General features: G+C 40.4%; 1 protein-coding gene across 16 annotated transcripts in view; it reads right to left on the reverse strand.

Annotated features, from left to right (window-relative positions):
* LOC110865777 overlaps positions 1 to 24,009 on the reverse strand; it is a 31,517-nt gene extending 7,508 nt beyond the window's left edge. Inside the window, exons 1-6 of one of the 16 annotated variants that reach the window (XR_004860843.1) lie at positions 23,546 to 24,009; positions 22,882 to 22,969; positions 22,609 to 22,669; positions 22,154 to 22,212; positions 21,200 to 22,081; positions 20,922 to 21,117 (exon numbers count right to left, since the gene is read on the reverse strand). Coding sequence is in view for 7 of the 16 variants with exons in the window: in XM_022115094.2 (XP_021970786.1) it covers positions 21,058 to 21,117; positions 21,200 to 21,271; positions 21,953 to 22,081; positions 22,154 to 22,212; positions 22,882 to 22,897 (336 nt within the window). In the remaining 9 variants the exon portion in view is untranslated. Of the gene's footprint in view, positions 1 to 20,921; positions 21,118 to 21,199; positions 22,082 to 22,153; positions 22,213 to 22,604 lie in introns of those variants that run through there. The other 15 variants (XR_004860840.1, XR_004860842.1, XR_004860841.1 and 12 more) reach the window with 15 other exon arrangements.
* Between the last annotated feature and the right edge of the window lie 1,603 nt (positions 24,010 to 25,612).

Here is a 25,612-nt window from a genome sequence, read left to right on the forward strand (position 1 = left end):
AAAGGGACCATGCCGAAGATATCACCGATTACATCGAGAGATATCGGGGGGTGTAGCATCGGTGTACCCCGGGGCATCCCAACTTCAACCGTGGACAACAAGTGGTTTACGACAATGTCTCTGCGGCCATTGGGGAGGGCCGAGAGTATGAAGAGAGGAAAAGAAAATGGGAACAAGAGCATCAAACCCAGCTGCAAGCTCGTTGGGATATCGAGGATGCTCACCGGGCTAAGGTGGAGAAATATTGGGAGGAGCAACAATTGTTCCAAGCTCAGCATCAATCTCAATGGGAGTTAATAGAACAACAGAGGGTGCAAGAAGAGTGTAACACCCCGTGTTTTCCAAAGCCAAAGTCAAGATCAAGTGTTGACTGTTATTGGAATTAAAGATTAATAAAGATTAATTTCATTTTAGTTTCATTTTGATTTTCGTATTATTTGGAGTAAGTGTTGTATAATTAAACCAAATCGACCGATAATCGAACTGTGAATCAACGACCGATTGTGTGTGATAGGAAGTAACAACGCAATAAAGCTAGTCAATCAATAATCAAGCTAATCAAATCAATCATCAAACTCAAGTGTGGGGATTTTAGTACTTTTTATACGTGTGTGTGTGTGCCTTATGTGTTATTTGTGCATGTTTACTTTTATGTTAAAGTGTGTGGTGAATCAATCAAATCAATCAAGACTCGAAGGTGAATCAAACTCAATCGAGACCGACTTTGGAAACAAGTTGTAAGGATGCTTGTATGTTAGATATAGTAGTTAGGACTAAAAGTAATTTGATTAGGAATTCTATCATTCTCAAATTATCGTTCATCGAACTCGAAATATCGAAAATCGTCGCGAAACACTCAAAATCAGGCAAGCCGTTCGAACAGGGCAACCTGATCGAACAGGCTAGCCGATCGAACAGGGCAACCTGATCGAACAGGCTAGCCGATCGAACAGGACTGTTCGATCGGACAGCTGCTCGATCAGGAATGCTGCTCGATCAGCTGACCTTTCCTCTTTTGGAAGCCTATAAATAGGGCTGTCCTTGTCAAGCTTTCCACTTTTGGAAAAGCTCTGACCGACCAGCCACTTTTTCTCACTAAATCCAAGATTTCTCTCAAACCGGTAAGTATTTCACTCCAATCTCTGTACGTTTTTGTTCATTAATCGATTCTCCATCTTTCTATCTTTCAAAATCCGATTTTCATCCATGAAATCACCAAGATCTAGGTGTTCTTGAGTGATGTCATCATGGTGTTCTTGGTGTTCATCAAGAACTTCATGTTCTTGACTTCATTCAACCATGAATAAGCTAGATCTGACCGATTTCTACATCAATAACCTAAAATCTTCCATAGATCTTAACATTTCACGGTGGAAAAGGATTGGAAGATGGGTTTTCATCTATCTTTCAACTCTTTTACACTCAAGAAGGTGAAAACGAGACTTGAACCGATTTACAAATCAACCTAAACAAACACATGGTTCAAGATTCGAGTTCTACCAAGAGATATACCGATTCCGGGTTAAACTTAAACTTGGGTTCCAAACCGTCTCTGACCGAGTCTGGGTGATTCCTGCTCAAGCCAGTAGGCTAAATAGGGACTTCAGTTTTGTGATTCAACTCGTAGTCAAAATATCTCTAAAACACCAACAAACAACGGGAATAACCAAGTGTTAGGTGATAAGTTAACCAAATCGAGAAGCTGGCCGAACGGCTAGGCTGTTCGATCGAACAGCCCAACCGAACGACTATGCCAGCCGATCGACTAGGCTAACCGATCGACCAGCACTTAGACTCACCAACTCACAAAGTGTAGTATTGACGAGGTACTGTTCGATCGGCTACGCCATTCGATTGTAATCATTACTGCTCGGATCATGAGATACTATACTTTAAAAACACTTAGACTTTTCAAAGCATTGGAATGTCACCCGATCGAACATACCAACCGATCGAGTGACATACTTGAAAGCAGCAAAGTGCTAACCGATCGGTTGGGGTAACCGGTCGAACAGCAGTTCGATCGACCAACTTGAAAGGTAGTACAAACCATCATACACAAACACATCCTTCACATCAAAGGAAGAAACAATCCACTTGAAGGAACCAGCCGATCGAGCCAGCCAGCCGATCGAATGGATATTCGAACGGACTTTCAAACCAATCGAACAGCCCACTCGATCGAACTGCTGTCCGATCGATTGGCCTATCCGATCCAGTTTCCTTTGTTTACTTTTTCCGCGTTACTCATCGTTGTGTTATCGAACTATTCAGGCTAACCTATTCTCAGTGCTCCCTTCAATCCACAATCAATCACTGTGAGTATACTCGATCCCTTTTTGCTTTTAGCACTTTTGGGTGTTACATACGTAAACTATCAAAATCACAATCAACACAACTATTTGAACGCTAACCTATTTGCATGTATTACTTGTCTAAATGATTGCTGTTTATTATGTTTACACGTGGAGTGCTATCTACCTGCTTTAGCAACATAGTACTATAGTTTGGACTCAGCACCCGTTCACACGGGGGTTGCTAAGGACAATTACTTGCATGGATTACGGTGGTAATCATGCATTGCGAACTGTCTCGGACAGTCAACCCGAAGTCGTTGGTATCGATGGTCCCATGTTGATAATTTACGTGCATCGTTTGCCCTTGTGTACGTGCTTGGTTATGCGTAAACTATCCGAACTTTATATGCTATATCAAACTTGTGTACTCACCTTTACATTATATGTATTGACTTTTATTTTAACGTATGTGACAGGTGTTTAAGCTACTAGCGTGCTAGGGAAGCGAGACAATAATAAACTTCTAGGAGTCTGTGTCCGTAGGACGGTGTCCACGTACCTGTTCCAGGGCCATAATTATCTGTAGATCTTGCACTGGCACTTGTAGTCAGTAAGATCCACAGTAGTCGTCTAGAGGTCTTAAAACAATATTTACATTTGGTCTGTAATAATTAAGTATCCGAGTGGTCGGAACAGTTCCCATATTGTTTAGTTGCTTTCTATGATAACTGGTTATTGTTTGGGACACGGTATGGGACGTGTTATATAACTGAATTGTATGATAGTTGTTGTGGAAACTTCTGAACAATCTGTTTCGCTCAGTGCCGCGCCCCGATGATTCCGCCATCGGTTGGGGTGTGACAGATTGGTATCAGAGCCATAACTATAGGGAATTAGGTTAGACACGATCTAGTCCGGATCGCTGTCTTAGAAACCTAGACTATAGTTAGGAACCAAGAGACCAAGTTTATGTGCTTGATTTATGTTGTTTCCTTCTATTCTATCATTACATCCGAACTCCGAGCCAAATTTTGTAATTTGGACAGGATTAGGAGTGAAATCCGCAAATTCCTGCCTGAAAATACAAAATTTTGCTAATTATTTTGTGTGATTTTTTTTCTATCAACAAACGGGGGGAAAGTTATACCAAATTCGGGGCTGAAACCCATGGATTGATGAAAACTTCCTCTAAATTTTCTTAAAACAAGGAAGAAATTGCTAAGCTAGGGGTGAAACCCTAACCTTGGCAGTTATTCCGACTTTACTTTATCTCGCCAAGGCAATTGACGGACTCCAACGACTTGAACTCACGAGTATGACCTAGAATGCGCATGCGTAATGCCCAAGAATCGAGGCAGAAACATGTCCCCTAGAGTCGAAAGTGACGACAAGTCAACTGTGAATAGTTAAATTGCCATGGTTAGTCAAAGTCTAGTAGCCGCAGACAATCCCATCTCCGATTTGAGTGTTGCTTTGTTGATTTTATATGATTTACCTGTTTACGTGTTTTAAAATTTGCGGGTTACTCCATTTGCTATCAATCGGCGTGACTTTTGTTGCTATCCTATCTTGATTCAAATCTCTGGAGATGTGATCTAAACGAAACCAGTGTGCTAGGCTACGCTATACGACTAAGTTAGACGATACAATGTGATGCTATCCGATATGCAAAACAAACGATACTCGACAGGTGGATATAGGTTTCTGTTTTCTGACTGCTTCTGTGATAAAATTTCGTACGTGTTTAGGAAATTAAGTGCTCTACTTGCTTAATTGCTTCTGTGCTTGAGTTGCTTCTGTGCTTATGTGTCTTTGTGATTATGTGTTTATGTGTTTACATGTGTTACGTGACGTGAGATGCGACGTGATTCTGAGCTTTAGTAAACTAAGACGTGCGAGATTCGAATTCGTTGTGTTGAGCCCTATGGCGATGTCTATTGCAGACCATGTCGTCATCATCAAGGCCTCGTCAACGTCTTACTCGTCGGGAGAAGAGAGATCGTCGTTTTGCTGCTATCCTCTCTAAAACAGTAGCAAAGGCTGTGAGTGAAGTATTCGAGAACGCAAGCAAGTCATCTGAGGAATCCCGAACCCTCACGCCCAAAGACTCCAACAAAGCTACTTTTAGCTTCAAACAATTCAAGGCATGTGGGCCAAAAGAGTTTACCGGTGAAGATGGCCCTACGGCTCTGTTTCATTGGTTTGACTCTGTGGAAGTTACCCTTCGCCAAAGCGGATGCCCAGATCATCTCCGTACTCTCAATGCTACCGGTGTCTTCCAGTCGCGGGCTTTGGACTGGTGGACCGCAGAAAGGAACAAGCGCGGGAACGACGCTGCATACGAGCTGACATGGAAGGAGTTGAAATCGATCATGATGGACGAATTCTGTCCTCCCCACGAACGCCAAAAGTTGGAGGATGAGTTCTGGGGTATCAAGCAGAAGGAGGGCGACAACGCTGGTCTCACTGCCCGTTTCAAGCAGCTGAGCATTATCTGTCCAGACCAGGTCAAGACTTCTGACATGACCATCAAGAAATACATCCGTGCTCTTCCGGATTGTGTCGCAGATTTTGTTCACGCCGCCAAACCCGCAACGATCGAGGAAACCTACCTACTCGCCGCTGAGATTAACGACAAGCGAGTTAAGGCTGGTGTCTGGGATAAGCCAAACAAGTCTCTGCATCAAGTCACCACAGCATCAACCGACAACCCTACTGCTCAAGCCTCCAAGTCCTCAAGGAGAAGAAAGAAGAAGAGTTGCGCTGCTGCAACCAATGCTACCCCACTTCAGTCAGTACCGCCACAACAACAACAACCACAGCGCACTGCGCCAGTGATCAATGCGCCGCCAGCAAAGCGTGCGTACACCGGCCCCCACCCACTCTGTGCTACATGTTCTTACCATCACCCGGTGGGTGTGGCCTGCCGATTCTGCGCTCACTGTAACGTCTACGGGCATTTCACTGCGAGTTGTCGCTATGGTCCCCGTCAAGCTCAAGCTCAAGCTGCTGTTAACCAGGCTCTACTCCCTGCTCCTCAAGCTCCTCAAGCTCCTCAAGCTGCACAGGCCCCAACAAACAATGTTCGGACCTGCTTTGCATGTGGTGACCCTAACCACTTCGCAAACCGGTGCCCGAACAGGGTGGTGAAACAAGAAGCTCAACAACCCCAGCAACAACAACAACAGCCTCAGCAACAAGCCGCTCACGCCAGAACTTTCAACATCAACGCACGCCAGGCTCAAGCTGACAACAACGTGGTCAATGGTACGTTCCTTGTGAATGGTATATATGCATCATGTTTGTTTGATACTGGAGCCGATAACTGCTTTGTGTCATTTGAATTTGAGAAGCTTCTTAGACGTAAGCGCTCTTATCTTTCGACACCCTTCGAAGTAGAAGTCGCTACCGGAAGAACCATTGCTGTCAATTCTGTGCTCCGTGATTGTACTCTCAAGCTCAACAATCATATATTCCCGATTAATCTCATTCCAATGCAACTCGGGAGTTTCGATGTCATAGTAGGCATGGACTTTCTTCGTGAAAACCATGCTGAAGTTGTGTGTGCTGATAAGATGATTCGTTTTGTGCTAGCTAGTGGTGATGTTCTATGTGTTTATGGTGAAACTACTGCGAAAGATCTCAAGCTCATGTCCTGTCTTCAAGCTCGCAAATATCTCCGCAAGGAATATCGAGCCTTCTTGGCCAACATTGTTGTAGCAGAGACGGACAAGAAAAAGAAAATTGAAGTCAATGATGTTCCTGTTGTCCGAGAATTTCCTCAGGTGTTCCCTGATGATCTTCCTGGATTACCTCCAAGTCGTGATATCGACTTTCGAATCGACCTTATTCCAGGAGCCAACCCGGTAGCCAAAGCTCCGTATCGACTCGCTCCATCTGAGATGCGAGAACTCTCGAACCAACTCCAAGAGTTACTTGAAAAAGGCTTCATTCGCCCGAGCACTTCTCCATGGGGCGCGCCAGTCCTTTTTGTCAAGAAGAAGGACGGGTCGTTCCGGATGTGCATCGATTACCGGGAATTGAACAAGCTGACCATCAAGAACCGATACCCCTTACCAAGAATCGATGACCTGTTTGACCAATTACAAGGTGCTCAGTGTTTCTCCAAGATTGATCTACGTTCAGGCTACCATCAGTTGCGGATTCAAGAGGAAGACATCCCCAAAACCGCTTTTCGAACCCGATACGGCCACTACGAATTTGTTGTCATGCCTTTTGGTTTGACCAACGCACCCGCGGTCTTTATGGATCTGATGAATCGCGTGTGTAAACCATTCTTAGACCGTTTTGTCATTGTATTTATCGACGATGTCCTGATTTATTCCAGATCGAGGGCCGAACATGCGCAGCATTTGCGATTGGTTCTCGAGTTGCTTCAGGGAAACCAACTCTACGCCAAATTCTCCAAGTGTGAGTTCTGGTTGGAGGAGGTTCAGTTTCTGGGTCACATTGTGAATAGTCGGGGTATACACGTTGATCCTGCAAAGATTGAGGCAGTCAAGGGATGGGTTACGCCAAGGAATCCGTCAGAAGTTCGCTCTTTTCTCGGATTAGCTGGTTACTATCGGAGATTCATCGAAGGATTCTCAAGGATTGCTGTACCGCTTACCGCCCTTACTCACAAAGACAAGCCTTTTGTGTGGGGAACCGCACAGGAGACTGCTTTCCAAACCCTCAAACACATGCTGTGCCATGCACCAGTTCTTACACTGCCGGACGGAAGCGATGACTTCGTGGTCTATTGTGATGCTTCAAACCTTGGACTAGGCTGTGTTCTCATGCAACGAGACAAGGTTATAGCTTACGCATCCCGACAGCTCAAAATCCACGAGAAGAACTATACAACCCATGACCTCGAGCTAGGCGCAGTTGTCTTTGCCTTAAAGATTTGGCGACACTACCTGTATGGTACAAAGTGTACGATCTTCACCGATCACAAGAGCCTACAACATATCTTTAACCAGAGGGAACTCAATATGCGTCAACGCCGATGGGTAGAACTTCTCAACGACTACGACTGTGAGATCCGTTATCACCCGGGCAAGGCGAATGTAGTTGCAGACGCCCTCAGCAGAAAGAATTACGTGATAGGTGTTCGAAACATCCAGGCTCAGTATAACCTCGAAGCTCTCATCCGCGAAGCACAACACGCTTGCTTTAACGAGCGTACGTTAAAGAAAGAGCGAATCTATCACGATGGAACTCAGCTTGTGAGCAAAGCCAACGGAATATTCTATTATCTGGACCGAATCTGGGTTCCGAGGAGGACAGATTTGCGAAAGATTATCATGAACGAAGCCCACAAATCCCGATATTCCATTCATCCCGGTGCGGACAAAATGTACCAAGACCTTCGCTACAAGTACTGGTGGCCTGGGATGAAAAGGGATATTGCTCTATATGTTGGTAGCTGTTTAACTTGTGCAAGAGTCAAGGCTGAACACCAAAGACCCTCAGGCTTACTCGAACAACCGCCGATACCCGTATGGAAGTGGGAAAGTATAGCTATGGATTTCATAACTAAGCTTCCGACCACGCCATCAGGTCACGACAGTATTTGGGTTATAGTCGACCGTCTAACCAAATCAGCCCACTTTCTGCCAATACGAGAAGACTATAAGGTGGCCAGACTAGCCCAAATCTACACCGACGAGATCATTAAGAATCATGGTACGCCTCGAGACATCATTTCGGATCGCGATGCTCGGTTTACATCGAGATTGTGGGAAACTTTTCAAGCAGCTCTAGGTACGACGCTGAATTTGAGTACCGCATTCCACCCGCAAACCGACGGGCAGACTGAAAGAACGATTCGTACTATTGAAGACATGCTCCGTGCGTGTGTTATTGATTTTGGTGGTAGTTGGAGCAAACACCTACCGTTGGTCGAATTTTCGTACAATAATAGCTATCACTCCAGCATCGAAATGGCACCTTTCGAAGCCCTGTATGGTAGGAGATGTCGCTCGCCTATTGTATGGCACGAGGTCGGTCATTCACAATTGACTGGGCCCGAGATTCTACAAGAAACGACTGACAAGATCCACCAAATAAGGGAAAATTTGGTAAAGGCCCGGGATAGACAAAAGATGTACGCCGATAAACGACGCAGGCCCCGCAAATTTGCAGTTGGCGACTACGTGCTCCTAAAGGTATCGCCTTGGAAGGGAGTAGTTCGATTCGGCAAGAGAGGGAAACTTGCGCCACGATTTGTTGGACCTTTTAAGATTCTGGAAAGGATCGGTAAAGTTGCCTACAAACTCGAATTACCGGAGGAACTCAGCAATGTCCACCCGACTTTCCATATTTCAAACCTTCGAAAATGCGTAGCCGACCACGACTCTATAATACCACTCGACGATCTTCAGGTCAATGAGACTCTACACTTCGTGGAAAAGCCTGTCGAAATCATGGACCGACAGACCAAGCAACTCAGACGCTCTCGCATTCCTATTGTAAAAGTACGATGGGAAGGCAAACGAGGCGCGGAGTTCACTTGGGAACTCGAAAGTGACATGAAGGCCAAGTACCCGCAGTTATTCAGGTAGATCTGAAGCATCAAATAGGTAAAATCACACGGCGATGTACGGTTCTCGGCCTAATTTCGGGACGAAATTCCCTAAAGGAGGGGAGACTGTAACACCCCGTGTTTTCCAAAGCCAAAGTCAAGATCAAGTGTTGACTGTTATTGGAATTAAAGATTAATAAAGATTAATTTCATTTTAGTTTCATTTTGATTTTCGTATTATTTGGAGTAAGTGTTGTATAATTAAACCAAATCGACCGATAATCGAACTGTGAATCAACGACCGATTGTGTGTGATAGGAAGTAACAACGCAATAAAGCTAGTCAATCAATAATCAAGCTAATCAAATCAATCATCAAACTCAAGTGTGGGGATTTTAGTACTTTTTATACGTGTGTGTGTGTGCCTTATGTGTTATTTGTGCATGTTTACTTTTATGTTAAAGTGTGTGGTGAATCAATCAAATCAATCAAGACTCGAAGGTGAATCAAACTCAATCGAGACCGACTTTGGAAACAAGTTGTAAGGATGCTTGTATGTTAGATATAGTAGTTAGGACTAAAAGTAATTTGATTAGGAATTCTATCATTCTCAAATTATCGTTCATCGAACTCGAAATATCGAAAATCGTCGCGAAACACTCAAAATCAGGCAAGCCGTTCGAACAGGGCAACCTGATCGAACAGGCTAGCCGATCGAACAGGGCAACCTGATCGAACAGGCTAGCCGATCGAACAGGACTGTTCGATCGGACAGCTGCTCGATCAGGAATGCTGCTCGATCAGCTGACCTTTCCTCTTTTGGAAGCCTATAAATAGGGCTGTCCTTGTCAAGCTTTCCACTTTTGGAAAAGCTCTGACCGACCAGCCACTTTTTCTCACTAAATCCAAGATTTCTCTCAAACCGGTAAGTATTTCACTCCAATCTCTGTACGTTTTTGTTCATTAATCGATTCTCCATCTTTCTATCTTTCAAAATCCGATTTTCATCCATGAAATCACCAAGATCTAGGTGTTCTTGAGTGATGTCATCATGGTGTTCTTGGTGTTCATCAAGAACTTCATGTTCTTGACTTCATTCAACCATGAATAAGCTAGATCTGACCGATTTCTACATCAATAACCTAAAATCTTCCATAGATCTTAACATTTCACGGTGGAAAAGGATTGGAAGATGGGTTTTCATCTATCTTTCAACTCTTTTACACTCAAGAAGGTGAAAACGAGACTTGAACCGATTTACAAATCAACCTAAACAAACACATGGTTCAAGATTCGAGTTCTACCAAGAGATATACCGATTCCGGGTTAAACTTAAACTTGGGTTCCAAACCGTCTCTGACCGAGTCTGGGTGATTCCTGCTCAAGCCAGTAGGCTAAATAGGGACTTCAGTTTTGTGATTCAACTCGTAGTCAAAATATCTCTAAAACACCAACAAACAACGGGAATAACCAAGTGTTAGGTGATAAGTTAACCAAATCGAGAAGCTGGCCGAACGGCTAGGCTGTTCGATCGAACAGCCCAACCGAACGACTATGCCAGCCGATCGACTAGGCTAACCGATCGACCAGCACTTAGACTCACCAACTCACAAAGTGTAGTATTGACGAGGTACTGTTCGATCGGCTACGCCATTCGATTGTAATCATTACTGCTCGGATCATGAGATACTATACTTTAAAAACACTTAGACTTTTCAAAGCATTGGAATGTCACCCGATCGAACATACCAACCGATCGAGTGACATACTTGAAAGCAGCAAAGTGCTAACCGATCGGTTGGGGTAACCGGTCGAACAGCAGTTCGATCGACCAACTTGAAAGGTAGTACAAACCATCATACACAAACACATCCTTCACATCAAAGGAAGAAACAATCCACTTGAAGGAACCAGCCGATCGAGCCAGCCAGCCGATCGAATGGATATTCGAACGGACTTTCAAACCAATCGAACAGCCCACTCGATCGAACTGCTGTCCGATCGATTGGCCTATCCGATCCAGTTTCCTTTGTTTACTTTTTCCGCGTTACTCATCGTTGTGTTATCGAACTATTCAGGCTAACCTATTCTCAGTGCTCCCTTCAATCCACAATCAATCACTGTGAGTATACTCGATCCCTTTTTGCTTTTAGCACTTTTGGGTGTTACATACGTAAACTATCAAAATCACAATCAACACAACTATTTGAACGCTAACCTATTTGCATGTATTACTTGTCTAAATGATTGCTGTTTATTATGTTTACACGTGGAGTGCTATCTACCTGCTTTAGCAACATAGTACTATAGTTTGGACTCAGCACCCGTTCACACGGGGGTTGCTAAGGACAATTACTTGCATGGATTACGGTGGTAATCATGCATTGCGAACTGTCTCGGACAGTCAACCCGAAGTCGTTGGTATCGATGGTCCCATGTTGATAATTTACGTGCATCGTTTGCCCTTGTGTACGTGCTTGGTTATGCGTAAACTATCCGAACTTTATATGCTATATCAAACTTGTGTACTCACCTTTACATTATATGTATTGACTTTTATTTTAACGTATGTGACAGGTGTTTAAGCTACTAGCGTGCTAGGGAAGCGAGACAATAATAAACTTCTAGGAGTCTGTGTCCGTAGGACGGTGTCCACGTACCTGTTCCAGGGCCATAATTATCTGTAGATCTTGCACTGGCACTTGTAGTCAGTAAGATCCACAGTAGTCGTCTAGAGGTCTTAAAACAATATTTACATTTGGTCTGTAATAATTAAGTATCCGAGTGGTCGGAACAGTTCCCATATTGTTTAGTTGCTTTCTATGATAACTGGTTATTGTTTGGGACACGGTATGGGACGTGTTATATAACTGAATTGTATGATAGTTGTTGTGGAAACTTCTGAACAATCTGTTTCGCTCAGTGCCGCGCCCCGATGATTCCGCCATCGGTTGGGGTGTGACAAAGAGGCTCGAAGGCGAGCATGGGAGGAGGAGCAAGAACGCCTCCGAATCGAACAGAACACCTTGAATGATCGTCGTTGGATGGTACTGGGTACGAATCAAGAATCGGCACTCAACAATGCCAAGGCTCTTCATGATCAGGAGAGACATCATCGAGATTTTTTAGGCGGTTTACCATATGTCGAGCACTCGGGTTGGACCCGTTAAGAGGACCTCCCTATACCTCCCGGTCCTTCAGATCCATCTCCTCACTGGCCCAAGGGCGTGGGATCCAGTTTCATCCCACCATATGTGCAACCACCCGCTGAAGGGGAAAGTGGGCCTCTCGATAGTTGGAAAGAGGTAATGTCAGCCGTCACCGGTTACTCATATAACCCATACCCTCCAGTTGATCCAAATGAACGCTACCAGAGATGAGCGAGGTATGTCTTTTGTTGTTGTTGTTGTTGTTATTGTATATTTCTTTTGCGTTAGATAGTTCAGTTAGTTTCTTTAGTAGTGGTTAGTAGTTTTATTTCCTTAGTTAAATGAACTTTGTGGGTGTGTTCCCTATATAACCCTCACGAGACCTACTCGTCCTCCCGAGCTATCGGGAGGTTTAAAAGGGCTTGTTGCATACGCTAAATGCAACCGTGATTCCTACGAAAGTGAGTTAGGTTTGTTGTTGTACTTTATTTTTTTCCACATAAATCAAAGTAAATTAACGTATCGCTGGGTAACATTTTCATAAAAGTGGTAGAATTAGGTAACTAACAAATTTTAATGGTTGTGAGAAGCATGCTTCTACACAAGGGTTAAGATTTGTAAGTATATTATGTTCGTGGGACGACCGCTTTCTTGAAGAGATGAAGCGCACATGAGCTACTAGCGAAAGAACCAGGTGCATACGCTTCTTTTTATCTTTGATTTTTAGTTAGCAAATAAGTGGATTGTATTTTGTAGTTTTATTTTCCGGGGTGAAATTTTGGGGAAGTTAGCCGTGTCACATCCCTTGTGCGTTTTAAAAACTCTAGTTCTTACACATTGAGGACAATGTTTACCTCAAGCGTGGGGATGGGGGAGTAAAAGTTTTTCGATTTTTGACCTATTCAATTAAACACTACACATTGAGAACAATGTTTACCACAAGTGTGGGGATGGGGGAAAAATTTCAAAATTTTTTCAAAATGTCTTTGTTTGAAGCGATCTTAAAAGCACAAGTAACTAAGTTAACGAGGGATGACACAACCCATTTGGTCTTTTGTCATGGTCAAGTTCGAATTAATAGCATGACAGGTATTTAGCGGGTGGTTATTTGGGAATAATCCGCCTAAGAAACTTGCAATTTATGTATATTATATTCCATACCCTTATATGTGAGATTTTGAGCCACTTGTATACATTATATATACACATATTTCGTTGTTTGAGTGGACTATTAGTCATGTATTGTAGAACTTGCATCTTTTGATACGTTTGATACCATAGACTGAATAAAAGCACAAGAATGATTAAGGCATTAGGTAAACCTTTTTCTTTTACGCCATTTATCTATCATTACCCAAAATTTATCCCTTAGTAGCCAACTTTGAGCCTAAACCTTTTGTTTGACAACCCACTTAGCCCATAACCATAAGCCTTTTCTTTTTAAACCCGTGTGATGAAAATTCGGTTAGAGGAGTATACATTTGTATAGTTGTGATTTGTTTATATATTCGAAAAAAGCAAAATTTCAGAAAATGCTACGAAAAAGAATGAAAAAGCATTGAGAAAAGCACAAAAAGATGTGTTAGTAGTTTGTTGAATAAAAGGCGAAAGTTGTGGCCTCATAGTTGATGTTTATATTTAGTTTTGTTTAGCATAGTCGTTTGTAATAAAAATCGAATTTTCTTCACATTAGCCACTTTAAAATATCCTATTTCCTACCCTTAACCTAACCCCATTACAACCCTTTAAAGACCTTTTGACTTGTGCTTAGTATTCGTGTTCGGTGGTGGAGAATGATTGAGTTGCAAGCCTATGCGGGTACATGTTCTATCTGGTTTTGAGCGGTTACTTTAAAAGGTGCTAATACATCATTAAAATTAGCTTATTTGTAAACTAAGTGGAGTGAACATTGTAAGGGATATGTATGAATTGTGAGTTTTAAGGGCGGGTTAATCTTGGATAACCACTTTTACATGATTAATCATTTATTGCTTCATATGTCGAAAATTGTAAAAGGTTTGAACTAAGCATGACATTAGACCTTAACCTTCGTAACGGGAATGGGGAGTGTGTTTCTTGTTCGATTCATGTGAAAGTGAAAGATAGATTTGCTTGAGGGCAAGCAAAAGACCAGTGAGGGGATGTGATACGTGGTCGAAAACCGGTGCTCGTAATTGCTTAAATTGATGTTTTAACATGATTTTTAATTTCGAATAGCCTACTTTTGATTAAAACTTTGTTTTGCAGGTTTAATGAAGTTTAAGGAGCTATTTGGGAGCTTTACAGGCTACCGGAGCAAAAAACGGACTACCGAAACCTCAAACGGGATCACAAGACACGAAAATCGGGAAGTTAGGACTGTGCATACCGTCGCCGCCGCCCTCGTGGGCCGTTGGCGACGCCAATCACTTATGCCCGTCGCGCGAATAAGTCCGTAGACAGAAGAAAAGGCCGTTGGCCATTTTTGTGTGAACGACAAGGCGTCGCCGACGGGGCTTCAGGCCGTCGGCGACGACCTCTACATCCTAGCGATGCAAATTCGTTGTGTTTGAAGGTTTGGACGAGTTTTAGGGGATCTTGGCCATTCAATTCGGGAGTTACAACTTGAATAGAGTTTGGAAAACATTCTTGGAGCCATAATACACCATCTCTATCATCACCAATCCATCTAATCCATGAATCATCATTCGAATCATTCAAATCAACCACTCGATTCATCATCACCACCATTCCTAAACCCTAGTTCATCCATCCATCAATCCACTCATCACGATCACCTCATTAAACCCTAATCATCATCGTTCAACCATTTTCAAGCTTCAAGATGACCAATTTCAAGTCTCTAACATCCGGTGATCTAGTCAACTCGATCAGGAGCGGCTACTTCCCGGAGGTTTCACCCCGGTGTAGGTTTTTGTAAGTTCTTAGGGTTTAAAAATTGTGTTTGAGATTCGATTTGTGACAAGTTGTGTTTTGATTTTGAAACTTACGATAATTGTCTTGCATTTGTATTGTATTCGTGAATTGTCGAATGAAGATTAAATTTGACTTTGCGAAATGTTTATGTGCAATTATGCCTTGTCTAGGTTAGAGTTTACATGTTCTTAGTAACGAATTGCATTGCGGTCCGTCATTCACGACGTTGATAGCTCTTGGCACCTAAGCCTCGTGACACTAAATTCGTTAATCATTTTTGCAATTGAATTGAATTTAAAACATGTAGAAACCGTAGGACTTCAATTACCAAACCGAGTGTGAACCTTGTTTGTTTATCTTGTTTTAAATCGTTAATTATAATTTCATGCAATTGTTCAAGCTTTTGTTAGTTATAAATTACAATCAACCTTGTTAGTTCAGTTCAACATCTTTATGAACAAAAAAAATCATAAAAATAAATTAGCAAGCTTCATAATTGTGACACACCTTTAAAATTCACTCAAGTCCATTCGCAAACCACATACTCTTCGTGGTTCGACCACTTACTACCACTAACTATTTGTTATGGGTAATTCGGGCTTATAAATATTATCTTTGACCGGAGCACGAAACTCCGATCAAAGTCCAGCGGCCAAATCTGCCAAATGTTGAAAGTTTGCCCCTGCCCTTGCTTTGCGGACCGTAAAGGGTCCCCCTTACGGTCCGTAAGGGGTCTCCAGCTCAGCAACTTTGTGGTAGCTTCTTGTTTGAAACCTTGGTCCCTAAGAATTTGAAATTTCCAACATCTTTCCATCAATTGACAAGTGTTACACCCTCCTTCTGATCATGACACATGTTGGACACATGGATTGATCTTACAACTCAAAAAACACTATAAATAGCAAGCTAAATCTTTACTTCCAAATTGCTCATTTCAAAATTTCTTTCTCCCACTCTCTTGGAGCTTGCTTCCAGCTTTTGGAGGCCTCCTAATCTAAGTTCTTATAGTGTTCTTCAACACAAGTAAGCACTCTTCCTAGTTCTTTCATTATTTTAGCTATTTTGAGCTAAAAGTCAAACAGTTTGAATTTCTGTTTGACTTTCGGTTCTAACCATAATTGGTCAAGTCAAAGTTCAATTGAACTTTGTAATGTGATCGTAATCACAAAGGTTATAATCCCTTGCGATTACACCTGCTGATTACCACGTTTACTAGGCGAAGTGGCGAGTCAAAGTTTTGGTCAAAGATGCACATAAGTGCATTTTATGCCGAAACTATTTTCGGGTATCAAAACTCCAAGTTTTGATACCAAATCAGTTTTCTAACTTAAATTAGACATGTTTCAACATGTCTAACTCGTCACTTCTAGTTTAGAGCTTTATTAGGGTCGTAAGTCGAGCGGTTTTGACCACCGCTTTGACTTTCGAATCCGACCCGTTTGGTCGATCTTAGGATTCGACCAAACGCATTTTAGTGACCATATTTATATAGGGAATAACCCCCTGAGGTTATACCTTATGGTCATGTCGTTTGGTTAGTTATATGATGAGTCGCTTTTATGTACTTTTAACTTGACCAAAATACCATTTTTGCGCATAAGTTGGTTTTAAGCATATATAACCAAAGTTTTGACATCTAAACTAATGTTATAACATAATCAAACTTGTTTTGATATGTAAGACTCATCATAGGACATATTTGACCATCCGATCTTGTAATTACGCTTATAACCCGTTAAAGTAGGGTAAACTACCTTAACGAGTCATAACGGGTCAAAAGCACTTAGGATCCTTTCCAAATCAGAATGATAAGCTTATTAAACCATATCATACGAGTCCCAACACTTGTTTGGTTTGAAAGACTTCATTCTATCCGGATCCTCCGATTAAAGTCTCGGCAAACTAACATATTTATCTGACACATTAGGACACGTTTAAGCTTTGTTAATTACATTGATTCAAGGACACTTACGCAATCCCAAGTGAGTACATAGTTCCCCTCTTTTACGTTTTCTAAATGTTTTGGGGTGATTCATATGTTCCTATCATTATTTTCACGATTTCGAAACTATATGATTCTATATACATAGTACTTTATCCATTAACGATTTGAAACTATTACCTATGGCTTAAATAATGATTTCCAAAATTTGTAAGACTCTTGTTGGTGCGTATTTGTATTTATGCCTAAAATACATTCATTAACAATGATCAAGCTCATTGGTAGTATGATATAGCGTTATAGGACTTGACACCTCATTCCCGCTTCCTAGGTTTGTTTAAAAGTTTGATTAGGGAATGTCAGAAACCAAGTTTACCCCAAATAGATTTACCTTCGTGGTAAATTTATAACGTCAGTGAATAAGGTTTGAATGTATTACCAAACGACCACAATGTGTTCATACAAAGTGTTCCAATTAAGCCATAAAGTTTATCTTTTATTGACTTTATAAACCAAAATATATTTTGATATACTACCGATTCTCATATTAATAAACCAAAGTATAGTTTGATATACTACTGATTCTCTTATTCATGAACCAAGTATATTTTGATATACTATCAAATCTCTTATTCAAAAACCAAAGTATATTTTGATATACTACCGAATCCATTGTTTCATAAACCAAAGTATATTTTGATATACTATCAAATCTATTATTTCATAAACCAAAGTATATTTTGATATACTATCAATTCGATTATTTCAAAACTAAAGTATATTTTGATATACTATCAATTTTATTATTTCAAAACCAAAGTATAATTTGTATATACTACAAATCTTTTTTATCAAAAAGCAAAGTATTTTGGATACCAAATTTTTATCAAGGATTATATGGCTATTTTTGAAATCGTTTATTCTTTTTCTTTTAATATCCAAAGCCATGAATCTAAATCACAAAACCTATGTTACTCACAGGCATTTTATGCTAACGTTTTATTTTCACATTTGTTTCAAGTACTATCATGTGATGATTGTTAACGCATGCTACACATTGGATGGACTCGGGCCTTAGCTTACCTTAAAATTCGAAAGACAATTGTTTGTATTTGTTTGTTTCAAAACAATGTAACACATTAATTCAATAAAACAAAACTTTAAATATCATGTGTTGTGAAACAATTTCCTGTAACGTGACTCCCTGATATTTCTGTCGTGGTTTGTTATATTACGCAATCGGGGTGTTATATATCCTTTACACAATATTCTCTTTTATATTGTGCACTTACGAGCCCACCCATTGTTTTAAGAATATGATAAAGAATGTTCGTTAAATTAAGGGGTGCTAAATGGGTCATATTCGTAGGTTGACACAGACACGACCTTTTTAACCTCATATATTTTTTATTTTCATTTTGTACTCTAAATATATAAATTTATAACTAATGATAGAGAGTTGTATAAAACAATTTTATGGTTAAATTATAAAACTTAATGTAATTTTTGGCATAAAACACCTAACAATTTTATGGTTAAATTATAAAAGGGTAATTATAAACGGGTTAAATGACTCAACCAGCAAACCTGCTAGGTTTACCCAAAGCCGACATGTTTTTTGGTTCAACCCAAAACTGACCCGAACCAACTTAGACTAAACCTAAAGTCCCAAACCTGCGAATTTCATGTTAGTTTTGAATTGTGTTTTAGTATCATATCATACTAGTTTAAGTACCCTACACACGGATGATCTCACAATAAATTATATTATTTGTAAGTGTTGACCTAAATTTTTAAATGAGAAAAATGTTTCACTATATTATTTGCAAATGATGCAATAAAAAGGACTTTTGACCGATCAACTGTGTCTTTTCCACCACGTGTCGCTCAGCTGCTACCATCACATATGTTGATCTTGATGCCCATAGGCAAGAGCTGCTCCCCATAGTTTGCCACTGAAGAACTCTTCAACAGACTCACGGATTCTTCCAAACTCGATTGAGTCACAAGTCCACTCCACCAAGGACCCGAACCAGACGACATTGTAAGTGCATATCGCTAAACCTTTATTTCTATTATTATAGCTTTAGCACTTTCATCTCACCATTTTTCTAAAAAATAATCTTATGTGTACGGTCTAAATTGAACATACATAAAAAGATGATGATACCTTTGGGACTACAAAGACAAGCATGTAGGGAGTTAGAAATTTTGACGCCATTTCCTTCAATATCTTCCCAGTGTACCACATAATGAAACACGTTCACCATATTAAAATCATGTAGTTGGTAAGTAGAGACATGTTGATTCATAAAAAAATTCATATAAAAATGGTGAAAATAAAAAAAAATCATAATGATGTTCGTATATGGTGTCATGGCCATAGTTTATGTTAGTCGAATTGGTGTGGAGGCCCGATGAAGGGAGGGCGGCTAAACCTAGCTTTGAGTTGGCCCACACGTCTTTATTTGGCTATTAAATTAGGGTTTTAATTTAGCCAGCCCTAGTTATCTCTATGTGGACTTGGGCCTAACTTTGGGATTAAGTTTCCTAACCCTAGATTAGTCTCTATATATTGATGTTATTGTACTTGTAATTCCTTGAACACCTCAATAATAAAGAAACCCTAGTTGCAGCACAGTGGACGTAGGTCAGCTGGCCGAACCACTTTAAATCTTCGTGTCATTTACTGCTTTAGGAATCAGTGTTCTAAACAGAAGAAAGAAATAAACTCTCAAGGAGACCACAGTGATGATGGTGATGCGTTAGTCTGTAGTGTGGATAGCATTGTGGATTCCTGGGTCATGGATTCTGGTGCTTGATTTCACGCTACACATAGCAGAATTTGAAAGAATGTGACTTTGGAAAGGTAAAACTGGCGAATGATGAGGTACTAGATGTTACGGGCATGAGTGACATTGTTTTGAAGACTTCATTCGGTTCGTGGACTTTAAGAGATGTCAAGGTTATTCCAGGTTTGAAGAGGTTGTTGATTTCAGTTGGCCAGTTGGATGATCAGGGACATGAAGTTAAGTTCGGGAATGGACAGTGGAAAGTTGTTAAAAGGGAATATGGTCATGGCTTGTGGAAAGAAAAGAGGCTCATTATACATGGTCTGTATACCATTAGAAGGAAGTGACGTTCCAGTTCTAAAGAACAACAAAGTCGAGTTCACAGAATTTCAGGGACAGAAGAGGGTTTCCTTTGCAAGAGAGAAACCTAGAGTCACGGGGAAGATTCGGGATGAACGAGTTTGGAAGGTCAAACCCGTCAGGGAACATCGTGACAGTGGGAGCACAAGGCGTGTTTCAGTTACAATTTCAGGGCGACAATGGGTTAAAAAGACCAGAATTCCAGATGGAAAAGTCTCTCCAGAGAATCTCTTGCTAGTATTGGAGAGCGTGTGTGTCCTCAGGATTTCTCAGGATTTGGCAGTTCGTTTAAGTGAGAGCCGACAGGGACAGAGAACGAGTCACAGGTTGTGACTGATGAGTTGAGGCTTAGTGGGAGCTTTAACGTGCCTTCAGGTTAATTGTCGAGAAGGCTGTTGCAACTAGGTGGTAAAGGAAGATTACAAGATGTACAGATGTTGAAGACTATTGGGTGTTGTTCGAGCCTCCAAGTGGGAGATTGTTAGGCGAATTGGTGTGGATGCCCGATCAAGGGAGGGCGGCCGAACCTAGCTTTGAGTTAGCCCACACGTCTTTATTTGGCTATTAAATTAGGGTTTTAATTTAGCCGGCCCTAGTTATCTCTATGTGGACTTGGGCCTAACTTTGGGATCAAGTTTCCTAACCCTACATTAGTCTCTATATATTGATATCATTGTACTTGTAATTCCTTGAGCACCTACATAATAAAGAAACCTTAGTTGCAGCACAGTGGACGTAGGTCAGCTGACCAAACCACTTCAAATCTTCGTGTCATTTACTGCTTTCGTGTGTGTGTTCAGTTTCGTGTGTGTTCAATCCTAGTGATCCTAACAGTTTAATATTTAAAGATTTCTAAAATCAGTAATCAACTATATACATTATTACCACTTTTAACTTGGTTTATTACCACCATAACAATTAAAATAGCAAAAATCATAACTGAAGTAGAATGAATATTTCAAAATTGATTATTATAGTTACAACTTCTAGAGAAGCCAGTTGTTTACCTTACAAAGCGGAGAAGCCACAACTGAAATCGGCATAAGTAATCGACCAGGCAATAATTAACAATCTAAAGATTAGAAGAACCAATATGATGTTCATTGTGGCCTATCTCCACACAGTTGCCAAGCTACAATATCACGTCATTATGATTATGAGTTTGAATATTATGATTATAACTATTCAAAATTTCATGAACATAACAATTGTACCTTAGAAGACCCCATCCAAATAAACCAAGACCAAATACAAAAACATATGCAACGATAACAATAAGACTGAACCTATAATCAAGCCCATAAAACAGTTAAATAATGAAATACTCAATGCGATACAGTTGAAATTACATCAAAATTTAATTACATGTACTCGATGCATAAATAATAAAATATTTAAATAATAGCTTATAAAAATCGTTCCAAGATTATAAACCAATTTCGCAATTAAATCAAACTAAAAAACACAATAATTCACAACCTGATTAACTAGTTTAATACCTATCCGGTGGACGGGTTACGTCAATGTTTAGAAAACCAAAATCACATCTTTTGAAATAGCTAGACTAAACCCACATGAATTGAAATATGGAATTGATTTTTCAAGTCAAAACAACTAATTTATTACAATTGTAGCTCAGCAAGATGTTGCCTACAATAACCCACATCAGAGTTGTTTAGTGTTTACTCCTATTAAACATCACAATTTAAGAACCAATAATACAACCTTAAAACAATAATATAACCAATAAGTATAACCAAAAGAAGCTCCTCTAAGCTACAAGTGTATACAACTCTCATTCATGACAATGTTTCAGTTTTATGCAAGGATGAGGAACTCTATGCTCAAACTAAGGGTCAAGTAAGCAGTTTATTACTAATGACCAAAATGTAGTGCAAAACATCAATTTAAACCCTAAAAAGCACAAAATACAGGTTAACTGATATCTCTAGTTACTTCTATAATACCAGAAAAAAGCCGACTAATTTATTTTCCCTTTCCAAGCTTTTGTATCCCGCTGAAATTGCTAAAATACCATTTTCTTTTGATTGCTCTTTAAGACCAACACCACCATAACAGAACCATTCGATCCTCCACTGTGAACATATTATCACCTCATTAGTGTCAGATGATAAACAACTACAAGTTAATATTATAAAGATTACTACTTTTTTGTCCTCTTCTTCCACCTTTTGCAGCTTTCCCATTGCCATCAACAATTTCCTTTCTACAACCACCACAAAGGAATTGAAAGTGTGTGTCAGATAGATTGATCAATGTTGTGTTTTAACTCAATCACATCAAATAAAAAATTTAGCTTCAAGTCTAATTTTTATGCATGGCCTCCTAAGTCGTTATTATTCAAGAATTTATATTACTATTCTAAAAAAATTGTGTTTATAATCATAATTTAGCACATCAATTATACATTAAAATTTAGAAACTGAATAAAAATGTGTCTTCGGTTAACCAAACCCACTTGCCCATTCCCACCAATACCAAAATGATGGGCTTTTTTCAGTTTTACATATAAAGAACAACCATGGAGTTAGAGCTATCGTGGTACAACAGTTTTATATATAATACCTCCAACTTTGAGGAACAAAATGAAAAGAATACCTACAAATAGTTTTAATCGTCATCGGTAGGTGCAACATACTATCCGAATCAAAGCTTTGTATCAGCTAAATTCTTCACAGAGCCATAACAAATGCTCCAATCAAGTCAATCGTTAACTTTAAGCAAACATAAACCATAATTCCTACTAGCAAATCACTCAATTGCTAGTTTCAGAAACTTTCATAACAAAACTAAACCACATCGAGTGAATCAAATCTAAATAGTAATTATTCTCAAGAACAATAAATAGAGGTATTAGCAAGACATGCGAAATTACCAGACATTCCAGCCATGAGAAACCACAAAATAACTTCCACAAATCTCGATTTTAGTACGATAATACCAATGATCTTCGGAAAATAACTCTGGACAAACACACTCACCAACGAAACTAAGTAAACAAAAGCATGAAAACAACAATCAACAACCTAATGCATCCGTAGACAAAAACAGAATTTAAAATATCAAAATCGAAAACCTAAAATGTGAGTTACGAGAGAGAATCAAACGGTGAAGATGATACGTATCGCCTACAGCCTTCACGATTACATCCGAGAACAATCCCCGATTAGAACCTTCCAATTGAATATGATCTCAGAGAGATATGAGACTACAATAGAGTGTCGGAAGTTCGACGCTGATGCGGCTGTTGAGGGAGTGGTGGTGTGACGGTTGTCGATCCATTCTTGTCGTTGTGGTGGTGGTTGTGCGATGATTGCCGTACAATCATAGGTGGTGATGGTTAGGGTTATCTAAGTCAAGGCGATTAGAATTAAAGAGGAGATGGGGATTACACAGTGGAATATAAGGGAGTGTAGAAGCAGAACGTGGAGCGGATTGGTTCTGGCAGCGGTTGAGTTTTCCGCTGTCATTGTACAAACACGCATGAACCCTAGTTTTTCTAATCTAAGAAGGAACGATTAAGGAGGTGAAGAGTTTACCAAGGATCACAATTGGGGACTGAACAACCAGGGGAGTGGATGAGGCTTGATGGAGAATCTATTGACTGCTCGAATGGTTCTCCAAGAATGCTAAAAATAGGATTTTTTTTTTGTTTTTTTTGTTTTTGGGTAAAGGGTTACCCCAGTGAATTTTATACCAACCAAACAAACCAAGTGAGAGACAGAAAATCTCCCAGTTCTCAAGTATGACAGGCCATACAAGAGAATACTACAAAAACACAAGCAAACACGCTAAACAACGTAGACAACGCACTATAAGCGACACAAAACGAAATTCTAACTCGAGACCTACTTAACCACAATCATCATCTGCCACAATAAGCCCTCGCGGTAAACTCCAGTCTTGCATTACTCGAGCCATTTGGTCGGTTCTCTTAAATCTCATTGTGTGAAGCTTCATTCGAACAGTGGATAAGATGACCTTAATCAGTTGGTATTCATTCCTCTTTTTCGTTGAAAAAAGCCTTCTATTCCTTTCTTCCCACACAAAGTAAGCCGTAGCACCAACAACAATTTTTGCAATCACATGGGTAGCCATCTTCGAGTTCACTATACCAACCAGGAAATCAAAGATCACACTCCATTTATTCTGAATAGACTCCATGCCAGCTTTGTCATGAACCCCATACCAAACACTTTCCGCAAACTTACATTCAAAAAATAAGTGCTGGTGAGAATCTGGTCCTCGTGTACATAAAGAGCAACACAAGAGATTAAAATTCGTACTATCCAAATTCCACTTGCTCATAACATCTTGAGTTTTTAGTTTTTGATGTATAATCAGCCACATAAGAAAAGAATGCCTCGGGATAGCCTGTGGAAACCACACCACTCTCGACCAGCCTACCTCATTTTGAGCTTGACGCAAATCCTCCCAAGCCGAATAAGTAGAGAACTCCGAAAGCATACCCCTCCTCGTTCGCCACATTACCCTATCTTGTTGACTCGGATCCAACGAGATATCTTTCAAACTCATCAGCCCTGGGAAATGACTAACCCAAGATATCGGCCAGCCCCAATCACCATTTGTATTGACATCAGCCAGCCTTGATCTCATGTTAAATCCCGCATTTGCAATACTTCGGGGATTAACAATGGTACTAAGAGGTCAAACATCATCCCATACATCAAACCAAGCAGAAGTATTCATCCCGTTTCCCACCTTCGTCCATATATGATTACGAACAAGCGACCTGAGACTTAGCATTTTACGCCAGCTCCAAGAAAGATTATTCTGCACAGGCATATCCCAAAAACATCGATCCTTGATACGGTAAGAATGTATCCATTTGACCCATAACGATTCCCGACCAGTAATCAGACTCCATATACGAACAACCATGAGAGCGTTATTCATATCCCCCACTCTACGGATACCAAGCCCCCTTCACTTCTTGGCAAACAGACCAAACGCCACTTCACTTTAGCCTTGCCTCTAATATTATTACCGTGCGTCCACAAAAAAGATCTCATACGATCCTCTAGCTCTTTAATGATACGTTTTGGCAATATAAAAACCGACGCCCAATACAAGTGCATAGAAGATAAGACCGATTTGATCAGTTGCACTCTACCCGCAAACGATAACGTCTTGTTTTTCCAGTCCATAATTCTAGCGTCCATACTCTCCACAAGCTTTTTACAATCCTTATAATGAAGCCGAGACGAAATAAGAGGGACACCAAGGTAACGAACCGGTAACATCCCCTCCTCAAATTGTGTTATAGACCGAATACGAGTTTTGACCGACTCCGCAACATTACCAAAAAACACCGTGCTTTTCACCATACTCGGAACCAGGCCCGGCATATTACTAAACATATTAAGGGATTCCATAATAACATTAGCCGACTTATGGTCACCTCTAGCAAAGAGAAACAAATCATCCGCGAAACAGAGGTTAATAATTTTTTGTTTATCACATTTATTATGAAACCTGAAATCCGCAAAGCTCGACACTTGCTTTTGAAGGATCAACGTTAGCACTTCCATAACCAGAGTAAAAATGTACGGAGATATTGGATCACCCTGTCGAAGCACCCTTTT

Source organism: Helianthus annuus, chromosome 6 (genome assembly GCF_002127325.2).
Source record: "Helianthus annuus cultivar XRQ/B chromosome 6, HanXRQr2.0-SUNRISE, whole genome shotgun sequence".
Classification (NCBI taxonomy): domain Eukaryota; kingdom Viridiplantae; phylum Streptophyta; class Magnoliopsida; order Asterales; family Asteraceae; genus Helianthus; species Helianthus annuus.